This window comes from Polistes fuscatus, unplaced genomic scaffold, assembly GCF_010416935.1.
Source record: "Polistes fuscatus isolate 324 unplaced genomic scaffold, CU_Pfus_HIC Scaffold13, whole genome shotgun sequence".
In the NCBI taxonomy this organism is placed as follows: Eukaryota; Metazoa; Arthropoda; class Insecta; order Hymenoptera; family Vespidae; genus Polistes; species Polistes fuscatus.
Genome location: NW_025113031.1, coordinates 3,320,945 through 3,340,559, shown reverse-complemented (window position 1 = coordinate 3,340,559; position 19,615 = coordinate 3,320,945). Strand labels below are relative to the sequence as shown.

The 19,615-nt window shown below is 30.0% G+C and overlaps 3 protein-coding genes across 5 annotated transcripts; 1 reads left to right on the top strand and 2 right to left on the bottom strand.

Moving 5' to 3' along the window:
• Positions 1 to 1,067: 1,067 nt before the first annotated feature.
• On the bottom strand, positions 1,068 to 14,672 carry LOC122513749 (ras-related protein Rab-32). 3 transcript variants are annotated; one of them, XM_043630218.1, is made up of 6 exons: positions 6,760 to 7,241; positions 5,938 to 6,480; positions 4,957 to 5,573; positions 2,464 to 2,692; positions 2,047 to 2,372; positions 1,068 to 1,378 (listed from the first exon to the last, which is right to left on the bottom strand). In XM_043630218.1, the coding sequence occupies exons 1-6, from the start codon at positions 7,139 to 7,141 to the stop codon at positions 1,265 to 1,267; spliced, it is 2,211 nt and encodes a 736-aa protein (XP_043486153.1). In that variant the 5' UTR covers positions 7,142 to 7,241; the 3' UTR covers positions 1,068 to 1,264. The 3 variants fall into 3 exon arrangements, with proteins under 3 accessions (XP_043486153.1, XP_043486155.1, XP_043486154.1); XM_043630220.1 differs by lacking the exons at positions 4,957 to 5,573; positions 5,938 to 6,480; positions 6,760 to 7,241 and adding exons at positions 14,255 to 14,511; positions 14,636 to 14,672; XM_043630219.1 differs by lacking the exons at positions 4,957 to 5,573; positions 5,938 to 6,480; positions 6,760 to 7,241 and adding an exon at positions 10,035 to 10,255.
• LOC122513748 (conserved oligomeric Golgi complex subunit 1) lies at positions 14,635 to 18,630 on the bottom strand. Its single transcript, XM_043630217.1, has 9 exons — positions 18,329 to 18,630; positions 18,060 to 18,227; positions 17,691 to 17,973; positions 17,414 to 17,615; positions 16,784 to 17,200; positions 15,801 to 16,707; positions 15,445 to 15,724; positions 15,161 to 15,370; positions 14,635 to 14,873 (listed from the first exon to the last, which is right to left on the bottom strand). Exons 1-9 carry the CDS (start codon positions 18,469 to 18,471, stop codon positions 14,754 to 14,756), a joined length of 2,730 nt encoding a protein of 909 aa, XP_043486152.1. The 5' UTR covers positions 18,472 to 18,630; the 3' UTR covers positions 14,635 to 14,753.
• Positions 18,631 to 18,756: 126 nt separating this feature from the next.
• On the top strand, positions 18,757 to 19,558 carry LOC122513685. The gene is made up of 2 exons (XM_043630105.1): positions 18,757 to 18,871; positions 19,000 to 19,558. Exons 1-2 carry the CDS (start codon positions 18,822 to 18,824, stop codon positions 19,253 to 19,255), a joined length of 306 nt encoding a protein of 101 aa, XP_043486040.1. The 5' UTR covers positions 18,757 to 18,821; the 3' UTR covers positions 19,256 to 19,558.
• The last annotated feature ends 57 nt before the right edge of the window (positions 19,559 to 19,615 follow it).

The following is a 19,615-nucleotide window of genomic DNA, read 5'->3' as shown; positions in this document are numbered from 1 at the left end:
ATTAATTAATTATTTCATTCGATTGCATAATTGATTGATTGATTTATTTATTTATTGATTGATTAATTAATTAAGTAATTAATTAATTAATGATATTGCAGCACACAGCCCAGGACGAAGCGCATTTCTTCGTTTGTATGTTACAACAGTCAACATGATATTGTAACTGTTATAAGCGTTTTGAAAAGGCACTATTAATTAGAATTAGAATTAGAATTTGTCGTAGAAAAACGCTAGAAGCCAATATGTAAATATTCGAATGAAATTGAATTGAAACAATGACGAATAAATTGCTCTGCGAATTTCTTATTTTTTTTGTTTGTTTGTGTTTTTGTGCATCATTAAATGACACTTCGCCGTTAGTGCACTTGGTGTTTAACAATTATTGGAAAAGAATATTTTTTGTATTGTTTCTTTCTTTTTTTTTTAATGCTAGAAACATCATCATGATCATCATCATCATCATCATCATCATCATCATCATCATCATCGTCGTCGTCGTCATCGTTGTTGTTGTTGGTTGTTATTATTCTTAATCTTTATAATTATCGGTACATTATCTACTTTGAGAAAATAGTTAGTTAACGTTATCTAATTTGAGAAAAATGATTAATCTTAAGCACAATAATAATGATAATAATAACTAAGCTGTCTGTCGAAAGCTACTCTAGATTTAAATCGTTTATAATTCTAATCGCAATGCATATTAGGCTTGATTAGATCTAAACTTTATATTATATTATAGAAATTATAATGTGGAATGTAATTTTTGTAGAGTCTCTAGTTTACCTAGATTTTTGATTAATTAATTAATTAATTAATTTTTTTTTTTTAATAAAGAGAAATGTGTTGCTGCGCTGTGTGTTTCAGTCTATCGATTAAATACTAATCTATAGATAGATATATATATAAATGTATGTATATTTATATACACTTTAGGAATATTATTTCTCGTTTGTGAGAAGAGAAGCCATAGTGAACAAACACAAAGGTCTGAATAATTTGATAATAAAACGATACTGATCGATCGCGTGGTTTTTTCTTCCTATTTTTTTCTTTTTTTTGAATAATATATGTTTCTTCGTTATAGGAGGATATATTTTTGTTTTGTAATTCTAATAACAAAATGGATTAGCAGTGAGTAAATTAAACGTTGATCAACGAGATGACGACAACGAACGACGAATGACGAACGACGATAAGGAAGAAAGTATCTTTATAACAGACCTGGAGATTAGATTCCCAACGAATTATTTCCATATCGTCAGCAAGAACATGATTTCTTCGAACTAACCGGTGATTGATTTAACGCAAATCTCTCCCCGTCGGTTTGATCTTGCGATTCGTTGCCTTTCATTATTTGATCGTTTTGCAATATCTGAAACAAAAATGAGAGAAAAAGATATATTTTAAAAAAAGTAATATTAATTAACAATATTTATATAATTGAATTTGTAATACTAAAATGTTCACGTGCTGGTGTAATAATTTTTATTTTTATCGATTGAAAATGACACGCATTTTATTGGTTACCTAATATTATTACTCACAGACATATAATTATACATTAATAATCGTTTTATTAAACATTCTAGATTTAAATACGAAGAAAACTATGTACCTGTCAACTATGTTTAATTGCTAACCCGACTACGTAAACAACATCCCATAAGGGTGTCGGTTGTATATCATTATCACCATGATGTCACCTATTAAGTTACCTTGCAACGACAGATATTATACAACGAAGAATAATCAAGATTTATCCAATAAATTGTTAGAACAACGGATAAAAAAAAGTAAGAAAGAAAGAAAGAAAGATTGAGGTAGGGGGAGAAGTATGCAACTACATATATTAAATAAAAATCACGTTGATCGTACTTGTGCGAAGAACTTTACGCAACACCTTACATAAATTAAAAAGTTAAACATGTGGTATTTCACGTACTCGTTAATAGTCACGTAACTAAAACAATTATTAACAGTTGATGTGTTAATAATAGTAATAATAATAATAATAATAATATAAATACTTAATAAAATTACCTTATTAACGAGAAACTTTGCTGCCTCCTCGATATTGATATTTTCTTTAGCAGATGTCTCGAACCAACCAACGAACTTCTTCTCTTTACAATACTCATCCATTTTATTAGGTGAATTTACCAGACCCTCCTTCTGTTGGTCACACTTATTTGCTAAAAGTACACAAGGTATCGGTGATCCATCCGGTAGTTGTACCTTCGAGTCGAGATCTTGTTTCCACTTGACCACCGCATCCAACGTTGAATTTCTCGTCACGTCGAATACTATGAAAGCACCTACTGCTTCCTTGTAATATACCCTTGTCATGTTTCCAAATCTTTCTTGACCTAAAAACAGATCATTAAATTGAATTATTTCAATATTAAAAATATAACAATAAAGTTGTTTCAATATATATTTATACAGGCTGAATCTTACCTGCAATGTCCCATAATTGGAGCCTGATGATGGTATGGGGATCCCAATTGAGTACTTTCAATGCAAAATCAACCCCTATCGTGGCACGATAGTGTTGTGAAAAAAATTGATGCACGTATCTTTTGATGATTGATGTCTTCCCTGCACCTAATTCACCGATCACCAAGATTTTGTACAAATGCTCCCTCTTCTCTCCAACTCCAATACTTGGAGCGTTGTTCTGTGACGACTGTAAACATTCCAATTGAGAACACAATGTTCAATTATTCATTTAATTATACATACTTTGTATGTGTTTATTCAATACGTGTCTTCGTATATCTTATCACGGTTACAACGACAACAACAAAAGTCAGAATACTATAGCTTTGAATATTTTTTAATTGGTATACGATATGGGAAAGATCATTGGACGAGTCGTAATTGAAATTATCTTTTGGTATCTAGTCGAAAAGAAAAAGAAAAAGAAAAAAGAAAAAATATAGAGAAAGAAAAAAGGAACTTAACTTTATTGACCCGACCCCTAATGTCAATTGAGTTCATAATTTTCCACGAGATTTAATGGATGATTTAAATTATATACCTTTCTTTCTTTTTTTTTTTTTACTTAAATAAACTAAAGGAAGCATTTTAAAATCGTTCAAATGTGCCGATAAAAAAGAAAAAAAGAAAAGAAAAAACCAGAAAATAAGTGTATTCGTAAAAGAAACATATCGTAGATCATTTTGATAAATGAACCTTGAACCATTTCCAATGTCTCGATTGGAGTTTCCACTTGGAAAGGTTGAACACTTTTGGCCTACGCCAAATCTTCAATTCCACTTCCATAATTCTTCTCGAAAAAATCTCACAGGAATCAATCTTTTATTATTATTATTATTATTATTTGTGAGTGATTGAGAAGTTTTAACTCGAGTTGAACTATTTGTTGCTGGCACACAATACTGACTGTTACTGGCACGAAAATCACAATCTAAATGACTCTTACGTACGATCATTTGAGTTTTGCGTCAATACATTTATACTTTATAAATATCAAGAGAGTTAAACGTTGATAAATAACAAGGGATTCAAGATGAATAATAATAATAATTCTTTCGACTTGTTTGATAGCATTAATATCAAAGTAATATATAGTTTTCATGCACAAATATAATACGTACATAATTTTTAATCAAATATATAGATTAATTTATATTTCCATAGTTTGTAATAATATCATTAAAAAATATAATATTATAGCGCAAAAATTTAATAGAATTTAATTAGCCTACCAATTAATGAACAAAAAAATATATATATAGATTACAGTTATATCTTAATTAAATAATTTCATTTATGCGCCAATAATCATGGAAAAAAGTATCCCATGATAATAAAAGAGAAAAAAATAAACGAACAAATTAATTTAAATAGAAATGAAATAAAACTGAATTAATTGGATTGTTTCTTCACGAAAAAAATTAAATCAATTTCATCGAATCACCGATTAAATTGTAAAATTCAATATGATTATATAAAAAAAGAAAAAAATAGACGTACCGCCATGTGTTTGATTAAAAATATCTCCGATAATAAAGAAATTATAGAAAAAGGAAATAAAAGGAAAAAAAAGAAAAGAAAAGAAAAGAAAAGAAAAAAAATCAATAAAGCTAAATTGTAATCCAACAAGAGAGATATCCAAGTGTCTACTAACAAAGTAGACAAGACAGGAGTCACTGTGAAAAGACAACAAGATAGAGCACGCAAAGCCACGAAACTCGAGAGCTTATTGGAAGAAAGGAGGTTAGAGGGGAGGAGAGAAGGGATCAAGGAAAATGGATCGAGGGTATCCGCAAACTGGAGACCACAAGGAACAACGTCGTCTATATCGATCTCCTGTATCATAGAATTACCTGAGACATCAAGTACGACTACTAACATGGACAAATATTAAATCAAACTAACAATAAGCCATTCCTATCAACCACCACCACCACCACCGTCACCACCACCCAATCAATCGAATGAACATATGAATAAATAATTAATAAGGGGCTTGACAAAAATTAATTAACGATATTAACGAATAGCGCATATAGCTGAGGAAACAAAAAAAACAAAAAGTAAAAGAGAAAGAAAAGAAAAAGAAACAAGAGAAACAAATGAAAATGTTAATTCGATAAGAAAGGAGAACCAGTTATTATATAAGCCTTCCTCTTATCCTCCCTCAAGACTAATTCACATCGAGGTTACAAATGGTTACGAAATTAGAAAGAAAAAAAAAGGAAAAAAAAGAGCAAAACACCGTGATAAGCTGTTTTTTCCATGAATACTTTGTGTGTTTTATTTAACACGTAATAACAACAATCTATTATATCCGATAATCGAATGTTACGTATTCGCGAGAAACAAACCCTAAAGGTAGGGGGAATGCAAAAAAAGAGAAAAGAAAAAGGGTTATAGGAGGGGGGAGATCAATCCAAGCGCATTTTGTATCAATATTTCTCTCACCGCACTTTCCTGGCTGACCGATCTGGTTTTTTCAACGTTATCGTTGGCAGCTGCCAACATTGGTGCCATGGCTGATTGTAAATCGTTGTAATCGTCGTCCTCCCTATCGTAATTTTCTGGATAATCCTCTTCGATTCCAGCTAAATAACCAAGTCCGGTATCCTCGTCGAAGGTACCCTCGAATGTTGAAAATGTATCAAACTTTCTGACGCTTATGTGTCTAGCTTTTTTCTTGGTGCTAGTATCATCCCCGGAATCGTTAATGCTACTCCTCGTTTTATTCGATTTATCGAATTCCTCGTCTAAAGTAACGGCTATTACCGTGTCATTTGAATCGATGTCACTCGTAGTACTCTCGAATAATCTTCGTTGAAATATAGCACGTTTCTCTTCCAACAACGACAATTTCCTACGTAATTCTACCGGAGATGTCTTCTTTGTACTATAAGTACCGCAATCGGAATCAGCTTTAACCGATAATTTCATTTTCCTCGTTAACTCCGGCGTTAGTTGATCCTTTCGTTGATCCGGCCATTTTGATATTGCGTACGGTAGAGTCGAGGTACAATAAATTTCCGTTTTTCTTTCTTGCTCCAAACTCGATTGATCCGACGATTCTGTATTTTTGAAATAGAAGAGAGAAAGAGAGAGAGAAAAAAAAAAGAAAACAAACAAATACAAAACTATTCCTACTACTGACTTGTTTATCGATTAAATGTTGATTAAATTCAATTGCTTTTCTTCTGATGATTAGCGAATAAACAGAGAAAAAATAAAAAGAAAAGAAAATAGGTGGGTGGTTAAGGAGGGTGGGGGTGGGGGATTTTAAAGAAAGACAAACAACAAATTGGAATATCAAAGTCCAATTTTAGTATAATTAAAAGAACAAGGCGGGGGGAGGGCGGGGGAGGGACGGCGGATGGAAAAAAGATAATGAATCCTAATAGATAAATTTCTCTCAAGGTGTCACATAATGCTCACCGTGTTGCTGAGAACTCTTAGGAACACATCTGATGGTTAACGACGGAGACCTGCGTTGCACTACGGTGACAGTGCTCACCGGTTTTGCGATCAGCATCTCCGGTTTCTTCGTTTCTCCCTTCTTTTCTCTTTCCCTTTCCCCTGTTGGCGGTCGCTCGGAATCGGCTTTAGAACGATGCCGTATCCCCTTGAAGACACTTTTTTCACCGTCTGATCCCTTCCTAGTTAGTTTCTTGGGGCTGTCCGAGTGACTGGGAGAATCTTGGGAGGACTGGCTTTGAGATTGGCTGCTGTCACCACCGTCCGGTGTCCTTCTGACTTCTATTTGTTGTTGGGATTGTTGTGATTGCTGCTGAGATTGATCAGTTGACAATCGAAATTTGTTAAAACTTAATTTTCGTACTAAGGAATGTGACTTTTTCTTCTTGGACGTAGCACCCGGACTATCGCTCGGTGTACCACCGAGCATAGTCGATGATGTTTTTTTATCATCGTTATCGTCCTGTCGTTGTCGACTCAGTTGAACCTTCTTGCGAGTGGAGTCTGAGGATGTTAAAGAGACGATTTGCGGATGAAACCTTTTTTCCAAATCATATTTTTGTTCTCATCTTCGTGTATAAAAATCCTCAATTTTGAACAATCAAACCTCCTGCATTTTCGTGAGATCAACATTAACACGCTAGAAAAATGTCTTACGACAAACCCAAATGGTTCCAATCACAATCATTCTTCTATCAGCCGATTTGATACTCATGAAAAACAGTTGGTTATTGATCAGAAGCGAGGATTACGAAATAAAATAAAGGTTGTTTTTCTCTTAACCTTTCTCTTCTTCGGGATTAGAATCCTGCTCGATAGAACCATCGGCAGTACCCTCCATCCCACGGTTCTTCTTTCTCATCTTGAATAATCCAGTGGCATCTTTCTTAAAGCTACTTTTCAATATACCAAATCTTCCTTTCTTTTTCTTCTCCTCGTTGGTTAACGTACTACTAGTGGTACCGGTGGTACTGACTGTAGTAGTTTTAGCTGTACACGATTGACCGGCCAAAGTATCCAAACTGGAGCTGCTCTCGGCAACGGTGATGTATTCACCGGAAGTACTTTCAGGATTTCTTCTTTTATCTTCGTCCGACGAGGAACGTGCTAGTACGGTGTCTGGTGAACTGCCAGCTTCGTTTCCACTTCCATTACCGTGATCCATGATTGACACGTGATCACGAGATTTAAACACTTTACGTTAAATCTTTGAACAGGAGGGAAGAGGGAAAGAAATACAAGGGAACGACAAAAAAGGAAAAGAAAAGAAAAGAAAATAATCTTTCTCTCTTTTTTCTTCTTCTTCTTCTTCTTCTTCTTAAGTTTCTCTCTCTCTCTCTCTCTCTCTTTCTCGTTGTCTATTTTATTTATTATTTTATTTCTCTTTCTATCTTCCAATATATATATTTTTTCTTTCTCTCAGTCTTGCTCTCGTTACAACTCGGGCAGACTCTCCACGACTTGGCTTCACCGTGCTATCCGAGGAAACCTTAGAACAGTTCGCTTTCTCGGTTTCGATCGGCCACCAACGGATAATCCGACACGTTGTCTGTTCCTTCCTCTGTTCTTCTTTATTATTATTATTGTTGTTGTTATTATTATTATTATTATTATTTATTCCTTGTTGTTATACCCTTTTTCCCTTCTCCTTTTCTTGATTACTTACTTAACTCTCAATAACACGTGTTGCTGTGTTCAACAAACGTTCAACGAAATATCGAATCGGTTAAAATGATCGATCGATCGGATTGATCGAAACGTTGATCAATCGTTTTCTACGGATCACTGAGAATGATCATTCGAATACTCGAAAGTAATGAGAAAAGAAAGAAAAATAGAAGAAAAACCTAAATGATCAATAGAAAAACCCTCGAAAAGCGTTAAAGCTCGCGAGAACACGTTGCAAAGGCTACGATGTCTTGGTGTAAACTAAATGTTGATATAAAAATCTCGAAGGTAAGTTAAGTGGGGAAGGGAGGGTGCGGAGGGGGAGAGAAGGAAGAAAAGATTTTCCCCTCTCTCTTTTCATCGTCAAGTATTACATATCCTTTACTACGGATACACGAGACAACCTCAACCAGCGAGGAACCAGAACCAGTGTCACACCGCCGACATACATACACCAACGTGATTTCTGTTATGTTGATATCTTTGTAAACACAAGAGATTCGATATGTATATATCATTTTTAATTTACTCATACTTCAAATCTTCTATGCATATATATTTCTAATATGATCCTATACAAGGATACCAAATGATCATCATACTGGCATACTGAACTTAAAACAAATGTTTTTACTATTCTCAATATATCATATATCCTATAAAAAAAAAGTTGCAATTATTCGAACGGACAGATCAAGAACAAGCCACAAATTAGTTATATAAATACCCCAATGCCTACTGTGTATCCAATCAATTTATCTATCAATCTATCTATCTATTTATCTCTATCTATATATATTTTTCTCTTTAAATAGGACTTACATAAATACGAAATGCATGTAATTACTGAATTGCGACACGTGAGTTCTTTAATGCAAACGTTTTAACGCCATTGGTTTATTTCATCATTTGTTTTTTTTTTCTTCTTTATCGATGCGATCGACCCTTGCCGACGGCCATTTTGAAACTTTGCACGAACTTCTTTTTAAATGATTTCAATCCCATTTTTCGTGATATTCTCTTCGCTTTTTTTTCTTTGTTTTCTTTTTTTTTAATTTAATTGGAGAATTAATAAATAGTAAGAATGTTAAGAATGCAATTTGGTTGTAATAGTAAGAGGATCTCTTACAATAATCATACGCGGTCAACCACCTACACAAATGGCGAATGGAGACTGCGTATATCACGATCACGAGGTCAGGTTATACACGTTTCCTCGATACTTATATAAGGTACTAGTTTTACTTGGGATTTATAAAAAAAATATTAAAAAGAATTTACAACGGATCTGTTAATAGTTAATAATAGTTAATAAAATTTTCATTTGTTTTCTGTAATCATTGAAAATATTATTATCCACGTGCTATATTATCTTTAAATATGTTAGAGTGTCATCGAAAATTTATTAATTGTATATTAATTGTATTAATATTATATACGAATAAAATAGTTAAATTTGTATTTTTATTATTATACATTCAATTTTACGTAAGATGGTTCATAAAAATGGAGATGTAAAAAAAATAATTGAAATGTATTATCTGTCCTTATAAAACATTTCCATTATATTACGACAATGATCGATCGCAATCTGTCTCATTGATCATTTGAAGATATTTATTATCTTACTCACCCCTTTTTTCTTTTTTATATTGTCTTTTTTTCTTTTTTTTTAATTCCTTTTACGTCTCGAACGCAAACACATGAGCTAATTCTTAGATACTAATAATTATATCACTTACGAATGCATAATTAATCGAATAGTATTCACGTAATAAGCGCTACGTCGTAAAAATAATCAAGATTGCATTTTGTATATTGACTATATTATAAACGAATGTCATTTACAGATTACACGTGTGTTCGAAAAACTTGTTGATTTTATAATCTATCAAGTTGCAACAGAAATTATATGGAAAACTTTTTATTCCATCGAATAATAAATTTAAAAAAAAAGAAAAAAAAATTTATTACATTGCACACAAAGTTGTAATTACAATAAAATGTTGCAGCAATTCTCCTATCTTTTATGGTTTTCCGTTTTATGAGTGTCTCTCTTTTAGTTTATTTTTTTTATTTTTATTTGTTATTTAATTATCTACGATATTTCATAAATTGATTTCTACATTTGTTCGAATAGAAAAATGTTGTATGAAAGAATAATGTTGGCAATATTTTACAAATAAGCTTTGCAATTGAAAAAAATTTCAAGCTCAACGCGGAAACAATTGTTTTTCTCAATTCAAATTTACTTTTATATAAGGGGGAAAAAAAAAAAAGAAAAAGAAAAAAGAAGTAAAAGTTTTCTGTTGAAGCTCAAAACTTTTCAACCCACCCTTTTATATGAAGAAGGGGGTGAGTAAGATTCTTAAAACAATTTACGTATTTACCTTCTTCATATTCTTGATATTATCCTGATGCAATTTATTACCAGAACCAAGTTTCATGTTAAGATCTAGGTAAAGATGATTGTTGTTTAACAATTGCGGGGGTGGTTCCATGGGGGGTGGATTCGCTTCCTTTTTATGTTTCAATCGTCTTTCCGTTCTCTCTTGCCTCGTACGTAACACTAACACAACATTTCGATCCAACATCTTTCTCTCTTTCTCTCTTTTTCTCTCTTGTTTTGTTTTACTTTTGTTTTTTTTGTCTTTGACAAATGTCTCCGAACGATTTTTAATTTTAAAATACGTATCTTCGATTTCGTTCACGCAATCGATTATTTCGATACGATATATCGATAATAAAATCAAACGTCATCTCATATAGAATCACTCGATTATTATTACTTCGATTTTAATCGAAAATATATAGTTTCACTTCGATGATAGTAATTAATTGTTGGATTTGTGTATTATTATAAAAAAAAAAAAAAAAATTACGTTCGAACGATAACACTTTCGATGTCTTTTAAAAAATTTGTGTGTTTTGTTCTTTTTTCTTTCTATTCGTCGAAGGTTGTTATATTTAAAAAAAAAGAAATCAAAAAAAGAAAGAGACAAACGTAAGAAAATATTAAATAGTCACGTTAGAACGAGGAAGACCGTGTGTTCACTCAAGTACAAAATCGCAGAATATATTAGTCCGAGTTCGCTGGACGTTATCGGCCCATTCGTTATCGTCTCTTTAATGAGAGTCAAAAAAATAAAAATAAAAAATAAAAATACGAAAATGAGAGAGAGAGAGAGAGAGAAAAATAAAATATATATATATAAATATATACATATATATATGTATATAAAGAGACAGTTTAATATCTTGTCGCACGCACGACGACCAATTTATATCTGAAAAGAGAGAAAGAGAGAGGGAAAGAGAGAACACGCAGCATCCTAAGTGTTCATTGCGTGGACCATTTCCCTATCTTTATCTTTATCTCTCTCTCTCTCTCTCTCTCTTTCTGTGTCTCTCTTTTTTTTCTGTCGTACATATATACACAGAGAAATAAATATATAATTTTCTATGCGTTTAGTTAAAAAGATGAAAGGCTAAAGAGATAAGAAGGATGATTATCGTCAATATTTATCAAGAGCGCCAGATAGTTTTTTTTGATTTATTTCAAATAATAAAACAACCAATGATCTCTCTTAGTTGTTACGTTATACACTGACCGTCTCGAATTAATCATTTAAAGATATAGTTCTAAAATAGATTAAGAGAATGGGTCGGGTTAAAATAGAGAAATAAATCGTGTTATGGATGATTCTAATAATAATTGGAAATAATAAGATATAAATAAATAGAAATTGTGTGTGTGTGTTTTTTTTTTGTATGTATGTATGGTGTTTTTCATTAAAGATTAGAAAAAATAATTTATTGATGAAAATAATTTGCACAATATAATATTATATACATATTATCTGGATCGTTTATTAAATTAATCATTTGGTGATAGTTTAAGAATAGATAAGATTGTTTAAATGTACGGAAATAAATCTTTATTGAGAATTTTTATTAAATAATAATAAAATAATTTCTCAAATGAATACAAGAACGATGTGGGAAGAAGAAACGTGAAATGTATTGGATGCAAAAACAAAATAAACAAAAATTGTAAATATTTTCTAACATTTTATACGAGACCATCTCGCGAATGAAATCATACGAAACCGTTTTGAAATAAACTAAGAGAATATTGACAGACAAATAACGCGTAATTGATGATTCTAATAATAGTAATAGTTTAAATAAAAACAAAAAGGAAGTGTAGACGAAAAACAAAAAAGAAAAGAAAAAACTCGACATGAAAATAGTTTCGCGTAAATCATTTTAGATAGGAATAAAACTTATTGTTGATAATTACTTTATTCTTTTCTGATGCAATTTATTATCAATATCACTCGAATACGTGTATCTGTAAAATTCTCAAATCGTGTACCTATTTGTATTAAAAAAAAAGAAGAAAAAATAAATAAAAACATATATAGATCCACGATATCGATTTATATTTAAAAAAATGTAAGTCTGACCCTATATGGTTCATACAAAAAATGTAATCTTAACATACCATTAAACGATCACTTTTAATTATTCACTCTTTCCCTCTCTCTCTCTCTTTCTATATATATATGTTGATAATTAAACGATAAGAGTATAATTATTATAGGAAAAAAAAAGAGAAAATAAGTTGAAGAAAAAAAAAAAAAAACCTACAAACATATTTCGTATTTCGTACGATATCAACGTTCGTGGCGCCAATCTGGATGAATGATAAATACATTGAAAAATAAAAATAAAAAATAAATTCAGTGTTATTCATTAGTGTTATTCATTAAATATGAAATATATGTTAATAATTACGTGTGATTTTCTGACGCTAATATTACATCATTTAATATACGGTATATCAAATGATTATTGCGAGAGTAGAAAAAAATAAACAAAAATAAAAAAATAGAGAGAGAGAAAGAAACATGAATAATTCCCCGAATATTGTGATAAAAGAAGACACAAGTTAGAAAAATATGTTTATTTAAGTGTGTACGTATGTATGTATGATCTTTTGGTTGAATAAATTACGATTATTAAATACATAAATTTCTTAATTCAAAGCGCGTGCCTAAAGAGAAAAATTTCTTGATCTCTTGAACTCTTTCAGTGCTATTAAATTATTCTTTACTAATTACAAGAAACAAGAGACGGTAGCACAGCAGCAAAAAAAACAAAAAGAATAAAATAAAATATTAAAATGAAAAAGAATTTCATTCGATTGCGCAAATATAGATCGTTGACGTATTCTAAAAATGAATTTATTAATCGGATTAATGTTGGATTAAATATTCTATTGTTTTTCATTCTCGTCCACGACACCTGTTATTTCACATTAATCACATTCTTATTAATAGTAACACATATTAACTTCATTTAAATATTAATAATATTAAATATTAATCTTTACCTCCCCCCCTTTGGCATAAATAAAAAGTTTTGTTTTCGAAAGGAAAAGAAAAAAGAACAAAAATTCCACGTATTTATTTAAACCTAAAGATCTAATGTTTGATTTAATAATGAAAATTAGATTAATGAAACAATTTATTTTTAAAGAAAAAAATTCCAATTTTCCAATTTGTTAACAATTTTTCTTTCGGATTAATTCGAAATTGATATTATTTATATTACAATTTCTATATAAAAGCATTGGGTACCTAATATATGATTGATATGTTTTATTATACACTCATCGAGTAAATTTGATCAATCGAATTTTTGATCCGATTAGATAAAACGTCTTTTTAACATAAATTATCTGTAACGTCGTCGTTTCGTTTCTCTTTTAAAGTAAGAAAGAAAAGATAAGAAGAAGATGACGCTAGTTTCAGTTCGATACTTTGAATTGATAAAACTTGTTTGATAATGCAGTATAAGTAAATGGTATGTATAACATTGGCATTCGTCCAAAAACAAAAAAAATAAAAAAAGAAATAAAAAAACAGTAGCTATTTTTATATTAATTATATGTATCTGACGAATTTTATATATAGCGATTCTTCTTTTTATTATTGTATTTATTTGAGAGTTCGCTCGTAAAAAAAACAAAATGATATATAAATTTTGTTATTTTATTATTACCCGACAACAACGTTCGTTATACCTATGTTATCAGTAATCATTTTTCCCTTACGAAGAGATGTTTCATTAATCTAATCTTCAAACGTGAAGTTTAATCTATGTAAGTATTTATATATTTTCACAAATATTATATGTATAATGAAAGACAGATAAAAAGAGATAGAGAGAGAGAGAAAAACGCATATGCGTACGAGTTAAATACGCATGCTAGCATTCGAGTGCATAAGAATCGAACGAGAGGCGCGAATTTCGAAATAAAGCTCGAGTGCAACGTTGATAGATTAGATAACAATTACAAAGATGCACGTGGATAGATAATATGAAATACTTTTCTAAATAATTCTATAAAGATCAATTAATTGTTGTTTCATTCTTTATCTTCGTCGTGGATCTTTAGTTTGTTTTCAAAAACACCGCGTTCGCCGAAATCCGAGCGTTTAACGCAGTTAAATGCCGAACAGAGACGAACACACAGTATTGACGTTGGAAAAAATAAATAAATAAATAAATATAAAAAAGGATTGAATAATTATAAACTCACCATTTGATTATTCCGATTATTTTTGTTTTCGTGTCGATATTCTTCGAGCTGGACGGATTCGCCTTGTTGATTTTCCTTTGAACGAGAACAAGCGCGTCTCACAACCGATATAACCACGGATGGACCCATTCGACCATCTTCTTTTAACCTCTGTTAACTGCTATCAACAACTAGATTGACATCTTCACGTGCCTGATACTTATTAGACATACTGGCGTCATCTAGCGATTTTTTTAAGAATTATCCTGCGCGCGAATCTGTTAAACATTCAAATACTTATTATTTACAAAACAAAATAATATATGGAGTATAAAATTGATTAATAATATTAACAGATGATGATAATTATAATAATAATATTTATTTAATATATATTTATACCTTTATCTATCTTTTGTATCACAAAGTTCATCTTCTTTTACAAAAGGTTTTATATATTTTTCTTTTATTTATTATATTATATGTATATTTATAAATAAATAAAATTTATATTTTTTATTTAACTCGCACTGAACCAATCTGAACCCATTGCTCCAAAAAATGCTGCTGCTCCTGATTTTATAGTAGATCCAGTCGATTCGGTTTTTGTGTTATCCTTCGCTGATGATATTTTCTTCCGCTAATATTAAATATATTTGATTATTAAGCAAAACATATGTGTATATATGTATATCAATGCAATTATGTTAATGTTGTATCAATAATAAAAATTGTTACGGAAAAACAATATGATCACACCATGCATAACGTCTCTCTTACCATATTTGTAAAAAGACGTACTTAAATCAATGGTTGATCTGAAGATATATAGATATATATAAAAATAAGATAGATATATATAATAAAATATACGCATAATAAATTGTAATAAATAATAAACATCAAATTATAAATAATTCTTTTTACCTGAGTTTTATCTTGTATCGTTGTTGTTACAAGAGATAAATTTCTCATAGGAACTGTTATAGTAAGAGGAGGGAACCATGGAGCACCTGTACACAATGCAAGCAATGCAGGAGAATCTAATTTATTTCCTTCTCCAGCATTGTATTCGCTGCGTGCTCCGAGAAATGAATGAAGTTGTTCCAAATGCGGTATTAAATTTCCAAGCAAAAGCTGCAAGATGAAAACATTATTTATAATATAATTTTTTTTATTTATATTAGTTTTTTAAATGTTCTAATAATTACCAAAGATCTCAGAACACTTTTCTTTACGTTTGTATGAATGAATGGATTGATAACATTGTAATCAAATGGATCTATCTTAGAAAGTGCACTGTCTATTGCTTTTGATGACATTTCATTTAAGTTTTTGTTTTCTCTTGGTACCATAAGTAAAGTACAATACTTAATATCGAATACTATTTGTAATGCTTGTTTCTGTTTAAGATTTACAATGTTTGATGTAGCTTGATAGTAATCGAACAACTCTGATGCTACTGCTTCAATGATCTCATGAAGTACTTTTCTGTAAATGTATATACAATCATTAATACATATATATATATGTCATTTTGTTTTAAATGTATATTTCTAATAATTACTTAGGAATAGTGTGCGGTATAATTTTATTTAAATCCTTAATAACAGCCATTAAAAATTTCTGTAGCATTATCGAAGGTTGATGTGGTACTAATATTTCGGTCTTCAACGTTTTACCCTCTCCAGATTCTTCTTCGATTATAACTTTTTCCCAGTCAGATAGAACAGACTTGATTTTAAATCCGTCAAATAATTCTTTCGACATATATTTCTCTTTGTGATCGGACAATTTATTTCTATAAGTATTAGCCCAAACAGACCATATGGCAATACTTTCCTCTTTAAGAGTATCAACTATAATTTGCCATTTGGTATTGATTATAGACAATCCAGTCGCTTTGGACAAATTAAAACATTTGTTTAAGTTTGGCGATAATGAAGTGAATGCCATAAGAAGTCTTGCTAGTACTATCGTATTTATTTCTTGATGATTATGATTAACGTTGTTGTTGATGTAAGTATCTTTAATATATTTTATAAAATCTTCTATCATAGTGGTACTAACCGATTGCAAATGTTCTTGAATCTCAGTTCGATCAGAAAAGGTATTGGGTATCACGGATATATTTTTAGATAATAAATTATCTTTGATATTTAAATTGCATACGGTGTTGTATAAGTAATATTCCAAATCCGAAAGTAATTCATACAAACTATTGTCAAACTCTTCGCAAAGCTGTACCACATTAGGAGAATATCCTTTAGTTTTCATCAACAATGATCGTTTGCCATCTAATCCAGTATTGTGTGTTAATTTCTGCGGTATGTCGTTTGGAGAATCTTTCCAAACGAACCATCGTAGATCGTGTTCAGGAAATTCGCATCTTTCTCGAGTCACTTTGTTTAACATATTCGATATATTAGATTTCAAATTTTGTATACCCTCCATCCATTTATCGTGTATTATACCTGAAAACATACAGAAATAAATGTATACAAAATAAAATAATCGACGTATAAAATTTGAATCTTAAACGATACATACTCTTAGCTCTTTTACTTAAAAGTGGTTGGAAATACTCCAACCAATAACTTATGTTTGGTAAACCAAAATCCTCCCATATGATTTTCCAATTTTCTGGTAAATTAATACCGACTGCCTCTTCTCGTATACTGTACAAACCTTTTACAGAAACTATTAATTGAAATAATTTGTTAACTTCTATATTACAAAATTCATTGAGCCAATTCAACCACGTTTTAATGCATTCTTGTAAATCTGTTATAGAAAATTTATCATCTCCTTCTTGTGAAAATGGTTTCTCGTTCGTTATAACGGAAGATAAATATTTTTCTATCAAATCTTTATTGGCGTCGATCTTTAAGAGTAACGAATATACTGTCTCGTCTTTTATTGCAGCAATATACTGTGAAACCAATCCTTCATGTTTACTTCCGGCAGCTGAAATAAAGAAATTCTTATTAAAAATATATTTTTTTTATATAGAATGATAACAATTTAAACAAATAAGAATAGTATTAAAGAAAAATAAATACAGGGTGTCTTATAACTGGTGGTATAAGAATAAAATTTGTTCATATAAAGTTTTGCTTTTGAGAAAATGTAACACTGGTACAGGACACCTTGTATATATACACATATATATATACCTACTTATAAAGCAAGCATAAATTAATGTAATAGTATGAATTAGCATTTCTATACAAAGTTTTATCTTTGTTTTAACGCTGTAATCATTTTCATCCTTGATTATAGATTCAACAGCACGACATCTTGTGAATATTAATTTTTCTAATAAATTCTTATACGAAGTTTTGTTAAGTAGTATGAGCGATGCTAAACAATTCGCTGCGCTCTGAAATACAAAAATACCAATTCATCCTTAATATGAAATAGTTATCTAAATGAATAGAAAATTATTATTATTTACCTCGGTTGATACATTCCATGATCGCAATATCATATCGCATTCTCTTAATATAATATTTTTAAATTGACCTATAATATCCCATTGCTTAAATACTATTGGATACTTTACAGCTAATTCTTCATTGCCTATTTCGAATTTTAATCTATACTTTATGTGTTGCGCTAAGATAAATAATTGTGTGGCATACAATAAGTTATGACTTTCTATGTTAGACCAAATAAATTCTGGAATGTCCATTAATATTTTTATTTGAATGATTACCGCAGCCATATCTTCAGATTTCCTGCAATACATTAGTTTGAACAAAAAATCAAAATCTGCAATTAAATTCTATCCGTATAGTATATGTTAACTAATATTAATTTATACTTGTTAGGTTGATTCTCAACGGAGTCTGTTTTAAAACCGATAAGATACTTTTCTTGAAGCTCTCGAAATTTCTCCTCTGTATGCGCTATTCTTAAGCTTATTCTTTCTGCTGTAAATTTCATTTTTCCAATGGTGTCCGCAGCTAATATCAAGTCACGATATCTTTCTCTAAAAGAAAAAGAAAAGAAAATTTTTATAAATGAAATAAAAATAATAATAAATAATGAGTATTGTTAACAAACAAATAATTATTGATAAAATAAACTTACCCAACTAGAGTACGTAATTCAATCTTCTTACGGTCACTTTCCAATTGAATTTTCTTTTGAATTTCCTCTATTTCTTTGATTGTATGTTGCTCGAAAAGTTTATTAATGTTTAAATCTAAATAATTTATTGTGGTCATTTTCATTCTTTATTCTCTAAATTGTAATTCAAAATTATTTCTTTGAATTGTCAAGGGACCATTTTTAATTTAAATACAAGTACACTTTTACACGTTTGCTTTTTAATATGTCAACACTATATCAGAAGAACAGGTTAGTGTAGTAAAGGAAAGCTAATAAAACTAACAAAATAAAATGTACATAGAATGGTATTCGCAGTTTGATAATAAGAACAGTCAAACAGCGACATCTAGATTCGTGAAAGTAATTTAGTAACTTTAATTCTCACTAGATCAGATGAATGCCTAACCTTTCCTTTGGAAAGAAAAGATTTTATTATACTTTGTCAAGCACTAGGTTTGTTGATACTGTAATCATGAGACTTTCAGCATTTTTATTTAAAGAAATACCTTATCGATTCAGAGGGTGAGCGAATATCAGTGTTTTATTTATTAACTATTTATAAATATAATGTACAATTTAAATTGATACCTATGATGGAAGATATAAAATTATAATTAATTCATATTAATTTGTTTCTCTTAATATTACAGGAAATATCGTAAAGTGAAGAAACCCACATTTGAAGATTTGTTTAAGTTAAGGCATGATTTTGAAAGGGAAGAAAGAAATATGTTGATTTTAAGACATCCCTATTTAACTATTGAACAATCTTTTGGGCACATGCAACATGTCGAAAAGCTACCTCCTGGTGTTATTTTTGGGGATGAAAAGAATAAAAAGTTTTCAAAAATTATAACCATTGAAGAACGATTAAGTGGGTTAAAAATTACAGAAGCGTGGGATTGAAGTATATAAAATGTATTAAATACTTTTCCTGTGCTTTATGTATATTCTAGCATTGTATAATTATTAGATACTTTATAAGATTAAAAAGATATGTAAAAAGCTTATAAAGCTTACAAATGTATAAAAAGATATGTTCACATATATTTTCATACACTAACATTACAGATAATACTTCAAATTGAAACGTATATGTACAATACTTAACAATAGTAATGTAATTTAATGTAAGTAGTGCAAAAGAGCAGTGCTGATTGTTCTCTAAAGATCAGATTAGAATTTAAATTAAAATCTTTAGTACACTAAGAATTGCATTAATAATTTATGTTTACTTGTAGATAATCAATTCTTTTTATGAAATTG